Genomic DNA, 14,132 nt, shown 5'->3' on the forward strand with positions numbered 1-14,132 from the left:
CTGTTTATATTTCAGCAGTTGTTTCGCACGTACAGAAATACCGAGTGAAATAATTTATTTCGGCACGTCGTCTTTTCTTAGTCATCTGTATCAACTTGGTTAACACAGATTTCTTTTGTACCCAATTGATTTGATCCATACACTTTTACGCATCTACAATAAAGCTTAGGGTTTGTTGCCAGTCTATCATATAGACTTCAAAGTAGTTTCCTCGTGCGATGTTACTATTCAGCGCATAACCATGCGTTAATTGTGCCGATTCCTCGTAATGAGCCTCGTTCTTTGCTTTCTTGTGCGTAAAAATTCATTTCTTTAATTAACTGTAAAGTGGCTGTTATCACCCAAAAAGAGAGAAATAACTTTTATTTATGTAGCCAGCAGATTGGGGGGGGGGGGGGGGGCAACACCGCCTAGATGGCGGCCAGAAGCCCTTGAGCTCTAGCGGCATCCTCGGCCTGCTACACGGATAAAGGTTGGTCTTCGGTGGCTGAGCTGAGCAATACGGTCTCCCACTCCTATCGATTCTTAATTATTTGGCCCTGTTGGGGCGCCCGAGGGCAGGCCCAGATAATGTGATATAGGCCCACCCTTTCTAGATAAAATTTACATTTGGCCGATCATTGGTCTTGGTAACAATGATTATAAATCCCCGAATTTGGATGCGTATTTGTTTGAAGGAGGCGTCATGCCACCGCCTGCTGCTTATTAAGTGATGGGTGTGCGGGAGGAAAACCGCACCCTCCCCAATCTGTAATCTTTAGTTATCTCCCTGTAGCCAACCATCCGGTCCCCTGTCAGCCCCAGCCACGGTGCCCCGGTGGCTCGGCTTGTGAGTGCTCGAGCCACGGTGTCGGCAGCCTCATTGCAGGGGAGGTGGTGGTGGTAACAACTTTATTGAGATTCTGCTCAGTTATGTTCTGGCAGGCCCGAGTCCTAGGATGGCCCCTCACGAGGAGCTACCCTTTCGGCCCAGGCAACGAGGGCTTCTTGTACTTTTACGTCGGGCGTTCTGAGCAGCTCTTCCCACGTCTGTTGTGAGGGAGCTGGCAGGAGCGACCTGGGAGGAGGTAAGCCCTCGCACCCCCAAAGAATGTGATTTTGGGTAGCCAATGTTTGATTTGTTCAATTTTGACATATGGGGTTCCATTGCCCGTTGGTAATTATGGCTAGCCAATGTGGGCTGGGGAACGATTTAGTTTGGATTCGACGCAGGATCGAGGCTTGCGCTCGCGTGAGGCTTGCGTTTGGAGGCGAGTAGATTCGCCTTTTTTGCTTGTAATAGTTTGTTATTTCGTGGTATGCCGTCGGTGCCTCATCCATGGGATCCGAGTCTGAGGGGCACATCTCCCGGTTGATTAGACCTCGGGCTACCCAGTGCGCCTCCTCATTCCCTTGATTCCCCGAATGGGCAAATACTCATACGAGTTCAACAGTGTTTTCATTGTTAAAGTCCCGTAGGATTCGCGCTGCACAGACGCCTATGCTGCCTCTCGAAAAGTTGACTATTGCCCTTTTGGAGTCGCTTACAATAGTTTGCACGGAGGGATTCATGATAGCCAAAGAGGGAGGAGTCCGCAGGCGCACAGATGACATGGACAACCCGCTGACCGCGGAAGTTTGCCAGGATTTGCTGTGATTCCGGTGAAATGCGCCGCTTTTCTTAATTTAAGATGGCGGTTTTAGAATCACTAAATAATATCGTGGCCAGTGTCGAAGCCATTGCGAGAGCAATGGCCGATTCCTCAGCAACCTCGGCCCTGTTAGTTTTAACAGATCCGCTGACCTTAAGATCACCTTCTGAGTTCACTGCAACGATAGACATATTCTGATTAGTCGCGTACGCTGCCGCGTCGACGTACACCACGTCCTGAGAGCGTTGGAATATCCTCTGTATAGCCCTTTCCCTTTCCTCCCGCCTTTCTCTGTGGTGTTCGGGATGCATGTTTTTGGGTAGCGGTGGGATAATAGGCTGCTTCCTTATGTCTTTGGGAACGTCTACATTAGGCTTTTTATGGATTTTAAGCTTAGAAGACTATACGTTCTGTATATATTCATTCATTTGTAATTTCATGCAATTCGCATTTGAAAGTATCCCATAGTACATGTACATTGTGTTCTTCCGCAAGCCACTCAAAAACAGGCAGGTAATAAAAAGTATTTTGTTTTTGTACTCGTAGTCTGCCTTATCACAGAAAAACGTGTTTCTGTTATCACAAGAGCTCGATCGCTGAAATTTGGTTTTAACTGTGGCAACTACAGTTTAATAATCGCTCATTACTAGTGTAAGTGTAGCAGACCTTAAGTTACGCAAGCTTGAAAACAACAAATCTAGGATATTGCCTCCGCCGGTTGGTTCGTGTACACACTCCAACAGACCAGACGTGTCTACTACCTTTTTAATTTCAGTGTCTGCAGTTCAACGAATATCGATGTGACAGTGTTTATCACGCCAGCACAGGTTTCGCAGATTGAAATCACCACCGCACAACATGGCTTCGCCAGACACCTCAGACACAACTTCGAGCAAAGTCCGCAATCTGCCCGAATCACAGTTCGGCGCTCGTTAAACCGCCCAACAACAGAGCTAGAACTGTTAAATAACACAATTGCTCACCAGACTGTTTCAATAGCGTCATGACACGTATACAGAACACTAGAGCGTAATGTCCAATGAACAAAAAGAAAAACGTCTCCGCTGAGGCGAGGCCTATCTTTGCCATAGATTACCTAGCCTAGCGGAAATACTCCGCTATCACTAATTGTTGGATTGAGCTAAGATTCAGTGCCTATTACGATATCTGCCTTTACTGACTATCAAACCGATAAGCTCAACTACTTTGTTCACTATACTCCTGCAGTAAACTAATAAGACCACTAGCGCCCATTACGACTATTTAACCAGCTTGTATTATTCCTTGAAAATCAGCTAGTCAGATTGCGAAAACTGCAGTGGGAAAACGACGGCCTCGGATTTACAGACAAACCCTGCAGAGCCGCAGGACAATGCAATTGTGTGAAAAAGTTAGAGGGGGCGACGGGGGGCAAAGCGCTTTTTTGAGATTCTGCACCCGCGTTCTCCAAGCGTGATTGAACCTCTTTGTGCCCCTATCAACTCCAATAGAACTGCCGATTCACACTCGATCAACAGGCCGCTCGTCTTATGCGAGCGGCGAATACCAGATCAGACATTGCTGATTCAGGCTCTGTAGTGAAATTGATGATGCGATCCCGATTTTTTTTAGTTACGCGGATTTTGTTTTCGTCTAGTACGCTGCATGTGCCATTGCTATAATTTTGAATCTTGAAGGTCCGTACGTTACATGGTGTCAACGCTATATCCGGAATTACTGGGGTTTTAGTGCGAGCATACGAACAAGCGTCAGTGACCGGACGCAGACGACCTCATCCCACGTATGAGCGAACTGTAAAAAGAAGGTGCGTCCTCACTTAAAAAACGAACACTCATTTATTTTTATACCAAGACGCACTAACCATGTAATTTTACAGTTTTTAGCCTTTTCATATCAGTGCAGAATAGAAATATTTAGTTTCGGAGAGCATGACAGACGTTACTGGCTATACATTGCTAAACGTTTATGCTATATACTACAACACTAACGGCAGTGCGGAGTTGCCTATAAAGGTAGAAAACAGTTAAGCATCGTAGCAGTACCAGTGGAGCAACGCCGCGAACAAATGCTTGCACCTTTCGGAGAGAATTTTCACGCACCAACACTTCCCTCTTTTAGAGCGCTGCTTTTAATAGACAGTTTTAGTTGCACGTACGTAGAGGCTTTGAGTACATAGAGCTTCTACGTGTGAGCAGTGCGCATGCGTAGAACGTAGCGGGCGCAAGCGCGTCTCCCGGACGTACGTGAGATTCAATTCTTTGCGTGCGTTTCTTGCGCACGTAGACAGCTTCGTGCGGAAGTTCCGCAAGATCACGAACAAGCGATAGCGGGCCGTGCGCACGCAGACGGCTCGCATCGAAACACGGCGACGGGGTTGAATTGGCTACCGCCGTGTTCACATTTCCCGATAGATGGAGCTACGGGGTCCCTCTTGGCGTGCTTCGCGTACATGTAGCTAAAAGCGTGTCGGATGGCGTGCACGTAAGGTACGTAAGCTCTTCACGTTTGCGTACGCGAAGCCTCTACGTACGTGTAACTAAAACTGTCTAATGACCCGTTTCTGCGGCGGCGGCGGCGGCGTAGCCGAGCGTACGAGCACAACAGCGAAAGATGAAAGAGCGAATACGGAGTGGCGGATGAAAGACACGAGCCACGAACGGTGAGAGCGGCCTCTGCAGTGACATGTGCGTGGGAAACTGGTTTCATGTGGACCTGCCCGACCGCTCGATGCATACTCCTATCTGATCTCAGCCGGAGCTGTCGTTTCGTACTATCGCCTGCTCGCGTCAGCTCTCACTCACACTTGTTTGGTTTGCATGAATTGGAAGGGTTTCGGTGCAAGCTAGGTGACACAGGTCATTCATTTTTAACAGTGCAAAAAAACACACGCAAAGTAAGAGAACAGGACCAGCGCTGACTGACAACAACCTCTTTATCGAAGCTCGCACAAATGTATACTATTCGCAACGCGCTCAAAGAGAGAAAGGAAGAAAGGGAAGGCGAGGCATCGTCAATTACCTCCTACTGAGCATGCGTCGCAAACGTAATACTATACAAATATAAAGTACCCAATATGGACACAATCGAAACTGATGAACTTCTAAAGAACGTAATTTCCTTATCGCAATGACTTCCCCTGCGCTTCCAATCATTCAAGAGTAGTGAAGCGCTCCATAGAACCTGGGAGCTCTCGGAAATAATGTTGTTCCCTCTTGCCCCCACTTGATTTCCAGCAGCTTTGGCAACCAACTCCATAGGCATACGGCGAGTGGCTATCCAGCACAACTGCTGTCATGCTTCACGGAAGTCTAATTTCAAGAGGGTCGTTCCCTCATGAAACCGAGCGAAGTGGTAAAGGATGTAACCAAGACTGTTTCGGTCCCTCATGTACATTGTGTGTCCCACTGCATCAAGAAAGTCGTGGGCCGAACCGGTGTTAAGGTGTATACCACTACTAACAAGTTGGGAGGGTTGCGAAAGAAAGACAACGATAGCCGGCAAACGCCTGAATTGTGTAGTAAGCCACATACTTCCAAGCGCGTACATTGTAATGCTAATGAAGTTTATGCCATTCCCACCTCTTGCGGCTGCACTTACATAGGGTAAACGGGACGTTGCCGTAGTGAACGCTTGCGCGAGCATGCGCACTGTGTCAAGATTAAGACTGGTAGTAATCTAGTTGTTCACTGTGCAAAGTGCGGGTGTAGTTGCTTAAAAGACACACGGGCACTGAGAAGGTACAGCGACCACATTGCAAGGGAAATCTATGATGTTTCAATTTGAGAGTTAGGAGCCACTTGCGTAAGCGCCCCTTCTATATAGCTATTTGCGATAAGGAACTTAAGTTTCTTAGAAATTAATCAGTTTCGACTTTGTCCGTATTGTGTATAATATCTGTGTTTTTTTTACGTTCGTGACGCCTGAGCAGCAGGACTTAATTAACGATGACTCCCCTTCCCTTTCTCTCTTTCAGCCCTTTGCGAATAGAATATATTTGTGCGCATTTCAATAAATATGTTATTGACAGTCAGCACTGGTGCTGTGCTCTTCCTTGTCCGCCTGTAGTTTGGCGTGGTTTAAAATGAATGGTTTCCACAATCCGGTCTTTTTCGCGCTTGTTTCGATTGCAATGGTTGCGATTGTTTTGTAATCTGATGGTACGCGCGACGTGAGTTCTGAAGTACTTTCTGGTAGGCAAAAGGCACCAGTGATCACACTGTAACCTTCGTTGTGTCATGTATAAAAGCCGACACGCTTCACCCCCAGATCAAATTTTCAACGATTGCCGACTCTGCTACATGCCGCTCTTAAATTCTTTGTCTCAATATATCGCGAAGTGAAAGCACGCACAGAGCTGCTCTCAAATGCCGCTGTGTGAAGTATTGTAATCGTCGGTGAACTCCGGCTCGCTTGAAAGGTGCTTTATTAATTAAAAGAACCTGACGCGGCTAACTGGGAAGGCTAAAGCTCGCACATCGCAACTATTTCCATGATTTCCTCACTGAAATCCTTGAAACCGATATAAATAAAGTGATTGGCAACAAGGAATCCTTCGGTTTCCACGAAACATCTCGATTCGTAGCCACAAAAAAGAAACGTGACCACAGCACCAAGCGAAAGAGCCACCATGACCCTGAATGTCGTAGCCATCCTTGTTTACTTGGACACTGTTGGCAACTTTTTGTCCCACGCTACCTCTGACCCGAAATTCACCGGCATGGCCTTGCTGTGCGACGGTTTCTCTCGTTTCCCTTATGCACCTCTTTCTACCCCGGCTTCACATACTTACCCGGCCACTTTCTGACCACATTACTTCTTACCCGCCGTCACTTTTGATGGCTGTTGCTACCCGCCGTGGTTGCTTAGTGGCTATGGTGTTGGGCTGCTAAGTACGAGGTAGCGGGATCTAATCCCGGCCATGGTGACCGCATTTCGATGGGGGCGAAAACACTCGTGTACTTAAATTTAGGTGCACGCTAAGGAAACTCAGGTGGCCCAGAGTCCCCACTACGGCGTGCCTCATAATCAGATCGTGGTTTTGACAAGTCAAAACCCCACACTTAATTTTTATGCGTTGCATATTGCAATCACTCACTTCAGCCCTTGGGCGCGGCCGGGCAGCCACCATTGAGGGTATGAGCCATTGTTCATTGCTGCGCGTCTCATATGTAGGTCTATTTTCTTTTAAGTTTCCTATGTTTGTTATTAGGTTGCTTCTATTTTTATGCGTTGCATATTGCAATCACTCAGTTCAGCCCTTGGGCGCCGCCGGGCAGCCAACATTGACCTTTAGCGCAACCACGTGACGTGACGTCACGACAGCCGGAGGAAAAGCTGGGCCCCAACTCGCGCAATATGCAACGCATTCCTGGCTTCCAAGCTAAGCCTGGCCATTTTTTGAATGGCTGTTGCTAAAACCTCGTTCAGGAAAACGAAAAAAAGGAAAAAGCTAGAAAGGCAGCGGAGAACCCGCAATCCTCAAAAAGAAAAAAAAAGGTTTGAGCGATGTCGTATTTGCATGGTTTATGTCGTAACCTAAAACGTGTGGCCACAACGAATGCCATTACTCTGGTGCTTTATGCGCTGACGAAAGTAGAAGCGTTGTTCAATGGCATGGCAGTATAGAATAAAGAAGCCAGCAGTGACTGTGGAAAAAGACCACACACCACCGTTTTCAGGAAATGCGCTTCTTATGTCGTTTATAAGATACCTCCCTGTTGCAGTCGGTTCTAAGTTGGCCCAACGTTGCCGGTACATCAATGCGCGGAGCAGAGAGGGAGAATAGCGAGGAGAGAGCGTGGTGAAACGGGAAGACATATATATGAAGCTTTCTACGTAACAAACTTTGGCGCCAAGTTATGTGTGAGTGAATCGATAAGGCACTTGAATTTTGAAATCTACTTCTAAACATGCCACACTACATAATCACCTGCCGAGATCCAGGGCTAAGGGTGGAAGGGAGGAGGTTGTATGACCTACATTTCTGCCGTTTCTTTTTTTGCGTTGTTTTCAGGCATACGTGGCGGCGACCTGCGGAATTCATTCGGAATAAAACTTCAGTTTGCGTTCAGCTTTATCCTGTGCGTTTCTTTTTTCGAAGTGCTCGCGTCTTTACGCGCTGGAACCTTGACAATCTCGTCATGGACCAACTGGCTCACAAAACCACCCTACTCTACATTCCTCGCTTGATAAACTGCAAGCCGGAGATAAGAAGTTTCGTTAAAATCATGCTCTGCGTCCATAGCAGCAAAGCACTGACGACCGTGAACGAAAATCGAATGGCGGTGAGTGGAGTCATCCCCGCGAATGAACAGTGCACTTCTAAAACCTTGACTCTGTCGACTTGCGTGGATGTACTTTTTATTCTTACACGGGTAAATTTTTCGCATCTTTTCCCGATGCTAATTTTGTTTTCCTTGTGTGCGTGCACGCGTCAATTTTTTTTTTCACGTTTCCCTTCGTAGTCAAATCGTGCATAACTGTTTCCGTGTTGTGTAATCGGTGCGAAGCCGCGCAAGCTGCTGCTTGACACATCGTTCATATCGCATCTTGCTGCGATAGCCCTGAAGCAATGCATAAGAAATGTGTAAGTACTATTTCATGCTGCATCATTAAGGGAAAATATACTCCAAATGGTTTCCGTACCAAGAAGAACCAAAGAATTCCAGCTTCTAGGGTACAGCCGCCACTTGGCCGCTCGCTAACCGAGCGCAGGCAGCCCTCGAGATCGCCGCTGTACGGCTGCTCACTCGAAACGCACCAGAGGAAGCCAAAACCATGGCTACTCTCTCAGAATATTCTTTTAAAAAAGTATGGGGTTTTATGTGCCGAAACCACTTTCTGATTATGAGGCACGCCGTAGTGGGGGACTCCGGAAATTTGGACCACCTGGGGTTATTTAACGTGCAGCTAAGTACAAAGGTGTTTTCGCATTTCGCCCCCCATCGAAATGCGGCCGCCGTGTCCGAGATTCGATCAAGCGACCTTATGTTTAGCAGCCCAACACTAAAGCAACTAAGCTACCATGACGGGTCAAAATATTCCTATACATTATCACTTTGCAGGAGCCGTTCATGCCACGCGCGGTGGTGAAGCATAGGAAGAAGGAACATGTACTGCAGAAGTCAAGCGGTGAGGTTGGCATAGAATGCAGCATTAAAAATATAATTTATAAACACAATTCGAACCTAGGAACTTACAGTAATTAGCGCAATGCTATCGTGCGGCGCCACGAAAGACCCGCAGAGAGCGAGCCCCTCCGGGCTATTTGCACGCTGTCGCTGAGTGAAGCTCGGCTAGGGACAAACAGATCAAAGCGCGTTCTGCTCCGCGGTGCTGTAGTACCTAGGCATATGCAGATTCCGAGAAGCGAAAGTCCCCAAATGTCTCTCTCACCGCTGATGCATTCACACGACGCTGGGACAATTACGAAAAGGTACCCCTCAACAACGGTCGCCCTCACGACGTGAATTCAAGGCTGACAACCATCCATTTATGGAATGTTTTGTTAGAAAAGAAATGTAAACGGGAGCTGCATAGGTGAGTGTAGACTCTAGAATATGCATGACATGTTACATTCAGTGCATAGGGTTGCAGAAACAAAAGGCTGCGGTTTGAATGATAAGTCAGTGCAAACAGGCGGCGGTGCATAATATTGCAGGCGAAAAGTGTAGTAAACTTGCGCAAAACTGCTGTAATCCGTTGGAAAATTTACTTCCTTCTAAGACACTTTCCAATTAACAGGTTTCATGGTTGACAAAAAACCTCAATAAGATATCATTGCACGATAGTGAAAATATGCAAGACTAGATGATGCTAACAATAAATGAGGACATTTAGACGCACGCAACCAGCATGATGTCAATACATGGGGCTAGAATAAAGAAAACGAAAATGAACGCACACACCGAATACAAACATGCAGCGTTATCTAATTGGCAGCAGGTGGTTCTCGCAAAGATGCGGGTTAGATTCTAGCACACGTGAGTAGCTTCTGACGAAATCAAATGGTCTTCAACTTGCACTGAACATTTGTAAAAACGTCCGAAACTAATGTTCGCGGTGCGAAGTCATCAGTACGTCACTCAAACTCGACAATGACGTTAAGGGCGTTCTTATGGATGAAACCTCCTAATTCCATGCGTTCCCAACTCTCGCCGTCAATCATGGGGTGAGCTTCATTGCAAGTGGCACCAAGTGGGGCAGGTTTCTCAAATCTGTCCCTCTTGAATATACAGACCGGGAATCTCACGTCCTTTTCCTTGTTGCTAGGGTGTGTAAGGATCACTGTCACGTCCTTACTTAAGGGCCATTCGTCGTAACTGTCCCACTCGCCGCTGCGCAAATAGAGAGAAAAGTACAACTCCACTCCCCCGTTCTCTTCTTCCTTGGTGAGCGTGCACTTGAGCGAAAACGGGTAGGCGCCCCCCGCGCAACCCTTTGTGACAGCCGACGCAGCGTACTTATATTGGAGCTCCTCGTATTTCTCGTATATGTTGTCGAACCTGCACCACGCGGTGAATACACATTGCTTGGAAGCGGTGCGGGGAGGTCCGGGAGCAAGATAGCTCGAAACAGGCCCGGCGGACGACGTGTCGGGCTCCTTGACTTCGCCGCTGTACGTTCCTTTGGCGCGAATAGAGTGTGTTCGGTGGTCGGTCGCGCATTCCGCCAAGCTGCTGTCGGCTTTTTTCTCGAATCCCTCCTGGTCGACTTGTTTCCACGACGCGCGTTGGCGCAACGTCTTGACGTCCTCCACGACGGCTCCCGGGTCTCCCTTCGCCGCAGCGACTTCGGCAGCTTTTCCCGTTGGCCCCGCGAGCGGCAGATCGGCGGAGCACTGTCGGCGGTGATCGACGGCTGCGTTTCGAGTCACGGCACCGTCGCAGTTCTCGCATTTCACCTCGTCGTAGCCGCACTCGTACACGTGCGCGGGCAGCTCCGACAGCTTGCCGACGAAGTTGCAGCGTTGGCCGCTGCCGCCGCCATTGGTGCAGAAGACGCGGAGGTGCTCCAAGTCAGGCAGCTCGATGGTCTGGGACGCGACGTCGTCCTTCTTGAACAGCGTGCCTTCCACGGGACACCTGGCACCGTCGCTCGGGATCTGACTTCTGCAGAGCCGGCAGAAGACGTGATTGCACGGCAGCCTCACGGACAGGGACGACACGAAACCACAGGCACAACACACGTGGCTGCGAGGCAGTGGGTCGACGAAGGCGATGCGCCGTCGCTCGAAGAAGTCGCCGAAGCCCGTCAGGACGTATTGCGCACCCCCCATCTTTCCCGGATCTTTCGCTCGAGAAGAAGCGAAACGCGGGAAGCTATAGCGTGCTGCACCCAAACATCTCGGCACGGGCGCACAACCACAAACGCGCAAATGACGATGTTAAAGAACGCTGAAATTGTAACTGGCGGGAAGAACACCGTCATACGCCGCTTCTTTCTGCGACAGGTAATGAAGAGGGCGAGATGGACAGAGTGGCAAATCGAAGAAACGGGAGAGTGGGTGCAGGACGTGATGTCACTGGCGCTTTGATAATGTGGTTTCATTTCGCCCACGCTCTCCGCTGACGTGCCACGATACCTATATTCTATGCCGGGTGCGGGAAATCCTGGTGCGGAAGCAGAGAGATAGCTTTGTCTCTTGGTGGTTCACACTTCTGTGCGCGTGATCGTTCCTTCTTGGTTGGGTGGGCTTAAAGTGAATATCCGGGGCCTTTAGGTGTGCGTGTTTGCGCACGTGATGGGCATTCGAAAAATCAATAAATTAAAAAAAAACACCGCCACTAGTAAACTAGCATTCGCTTTCCTCCGTTCACACACAGTATGTTCGTCCTGCTGGCCTCAAGAATGCGATGATGACTAATCTCAGTATGTTCGTGCTGCTCGCCTCAAGAATGTAATGATAACTAATCCTGCAAACAGCTCAGAACCAGCCAAAGTGCAGCGTCTGATCGGACAATGTACACGTAGTGCGAACGTTCTAGGATACTGAGGTGCAGTGTGGGTGTGTTACTCTGTTACGTGTACGAAAATCAATCATTCTCCGTTGGTTAATACAAACCAAAAGGCGCCCGCAGGCCACGAACTAACGGTATGGTTCACGTTTGTAAAAATGTGGTTGATCATTTGTGTCTATGTATTCGTTAAGTCTAGTTAAGCAACCAATGCCCCCGGCTTTGAGGTGTGCGTGCTCGTGCGCGGGATGAGCAGAAAAAAAATGTCAGCTATGTGATGTGCTTTGCCTGGTGATGCACTGTTTGTAGCTCAACCTTTCTTCGATCTTTGAGTTACTGTCGTATGTGTGTTAATGCGTTACGTTGAGACCCAAGCGTATTTCTCGCTGACGGCTTACGTGAAAAGAACAGGCGCGTAGTGTAGCTGGTCCGTTTTATAGCGCGATAGCGTCCTGCGATGCGGCATTAGCATAAATGTAAACCCGAACAATTCCGAAACCACTCCATTGCGTCTTTCCGTTTACAGGTTCACCGGCTCTTGTAACACTTGCCCAACTGACACCGCAAAACATATACATATACGGCTTCATGCTTAGAAGCCGCGCTTCCATAATGTTTTTATGGGTAACAGACGTTTGATCAGTTGCTTTCTTTCCGAGTTCCAATTCATGTTCCCGGTATATATTTTAGGTTGTCACTGCTGCTCCGTCTGAAAGCTACTGAGAAGTTGCTGACATTTTTTTATTCTGTAAGCAACAATATCTTATCACAAACGACCACAAGTTTTATTTATTCTTTTAGTGCACCAGATGGTACGACGAATATTTAGATAACACATAGAAACTGCGCAGGCGAGTTGCTGGGCTAGCTCTTTCATTGTGTTGAAGGAAAAATGCATCGCTAGTATGAACCTATGGACAAAAACGAACTTTCAACTGGTTTATTTCTAGCTGAACTGAGAGACCGTTGATTTAAACAATACATGTATGCAGCGCGGCAGGAAAGAATCACCGTGGTACAAACAACATAAACTTGGGATATAATATGAAACGGGATCGGTGTGTCACTGCAATTTTAGCCAAACGCCTTTAGAAGGAAGTACTTAGGACCTCCGAAATCCTTCGTTATACAGATGACGTTGCTGTATAGATAGCACACCGTACCGTTCACAACAGAGTAGGCTAAGTACATTATTTCCACGACAAATTGAAATGCACGATCGACTAATAGGAAAGAGAAATTTACCAAATAACTTTTTAAGTAATTACTTCAGGGCAGAAGTTCCAATTTACGAACTGTAGCTGGTGAGTTTCCAAGTAAGACCTATCTACGTGGAACAAATTTTCAGGATGGCCCAAGTATCGAGATATTCATTTCCAAGGTCTGCAGTGGTATGCATGGCGTTGGAGTTACCTTTATGGTTGAATTTAAAAAATGACGATTAGTTAAAAAGTAAGTAGAACACCAGTGCATTTTTACCGCAAGTTTCACGGCGTATATCTCGAATCCCATACAATCCTTAGAATTCGTTACAAGTGCATCTGTTTCGAAAGCTCACCTGCTAAAATTGATAAATTGCAATGTATGCTGTAAAGCAAGCACTTAAAAATGTAATTAGAGCATTCTGGTTAATTAGTCGATTATACTTTTCCATTTACCCTGACAGTATTGTCCGCCGCTTCGAGCAATCTAACTCCAGGAGACTCCCTTTACACTATCTTCCGCAGGCTACCTAAATATATTCTGTATGGTTGAAAAGAAGAAAGGAAAACCCCCGTATATTGCTGCAGTGCCACTTCCAATTTTCGAAGTAGGTCTACTTACGCTCCCGCTCACGTTATAGCTACGGCAAATGCCGATTTATTTTCGCGCACGAAATTTCCCGCAACTTGCGCCATCCACCCGATTCCTACTATAGTGCAGGTTTATCCCTCTAGCAATGACAAGCTTCAATCCTGCACTCGCGGCTTAGGAGGACATTAAGTAACATAGGGAAGGTTAATTTGGAAGGTTAATTCCACTGTAGTCGGACCCTTAGGGACCGTCGCGTAATATCTCAGTGTAACATTAATTTTTACTGCGCTGTTTTAAACGCTCAAATGGAAACCTGCGCTTAACCATGTAGTACGGGATAAAATGCACTATTTTGCAAATGCCAAATGATCGACTCAACGAACGCTGGTTTTCATTTATGTTTTCGAGTTGTTTTATCGTTTTGTTTGTTTTCTAATCTCTGCAGAATGAGAGCAAGAGACCGTGGCTACGGCCGAGGACATAGTGCGAGCATGTCCACGAATTTTTAATGGGAGAGCATTACTTGCCTCTGTGCGGGACCTCGCAATCATAAGAAACCCGTGCCCGAAAAACAACGCACAAATTACATCATCTTCATCTAACGAAAAATAAAACCACTACATGGCTCTCACCTCCGCGCCCACGTCGCAAGCGCCGCAGCGGCAGCATCTGCCGTGCAGGGGGACAGACACATAAAGAGCCAGAAAGCTCGCCACCGCGCATCCGCGGTTGCGCGGTAATGAGGAAGTAA

At 47.5% G+C, this 14,132-nt stretch overlaps 1 protein-coding gene across 1 annotated transcript; it reads right to left on the reverse strand.

The window, feature by feature from the left end:
* Nucleotides 1-9,711: 9,711 nt before the first annotated feature.
* On the reverse strand, nucleotides 9,712-10,908 carry LOC135908956 (uncharacterized). Its single transcript, XM_065440815.1, has one exon. It carries the CDS (start codon nucleotides 10,906-10,908, stop codon nucleotides 9,712-9,714), a length of 1,197 nt encoding a protein of 398 aa, XP_065296887.1.
* Between the last annotated feature and the right edge of the window lie 3,224 nt (nucleotides 10,909-14,132).

The sequence above is a fragment of the Dermacentor albipictus genome, chromosome 9 (assembly GCF_038994185.2).
Source record: "Dermacentor albipictus isolate Rhodes 1998 colony chromosome 9, USDA_Dalb.pri_finalv2, whole genome shotgun sequence".
In the NCBI taxonomy this organism is placed as follows: Eukaryota; Metazoa; Arthropoda; class Arachnida; order Ixodida; family Ixodidae; genus Dermacentor; species Dermacentor albipictus.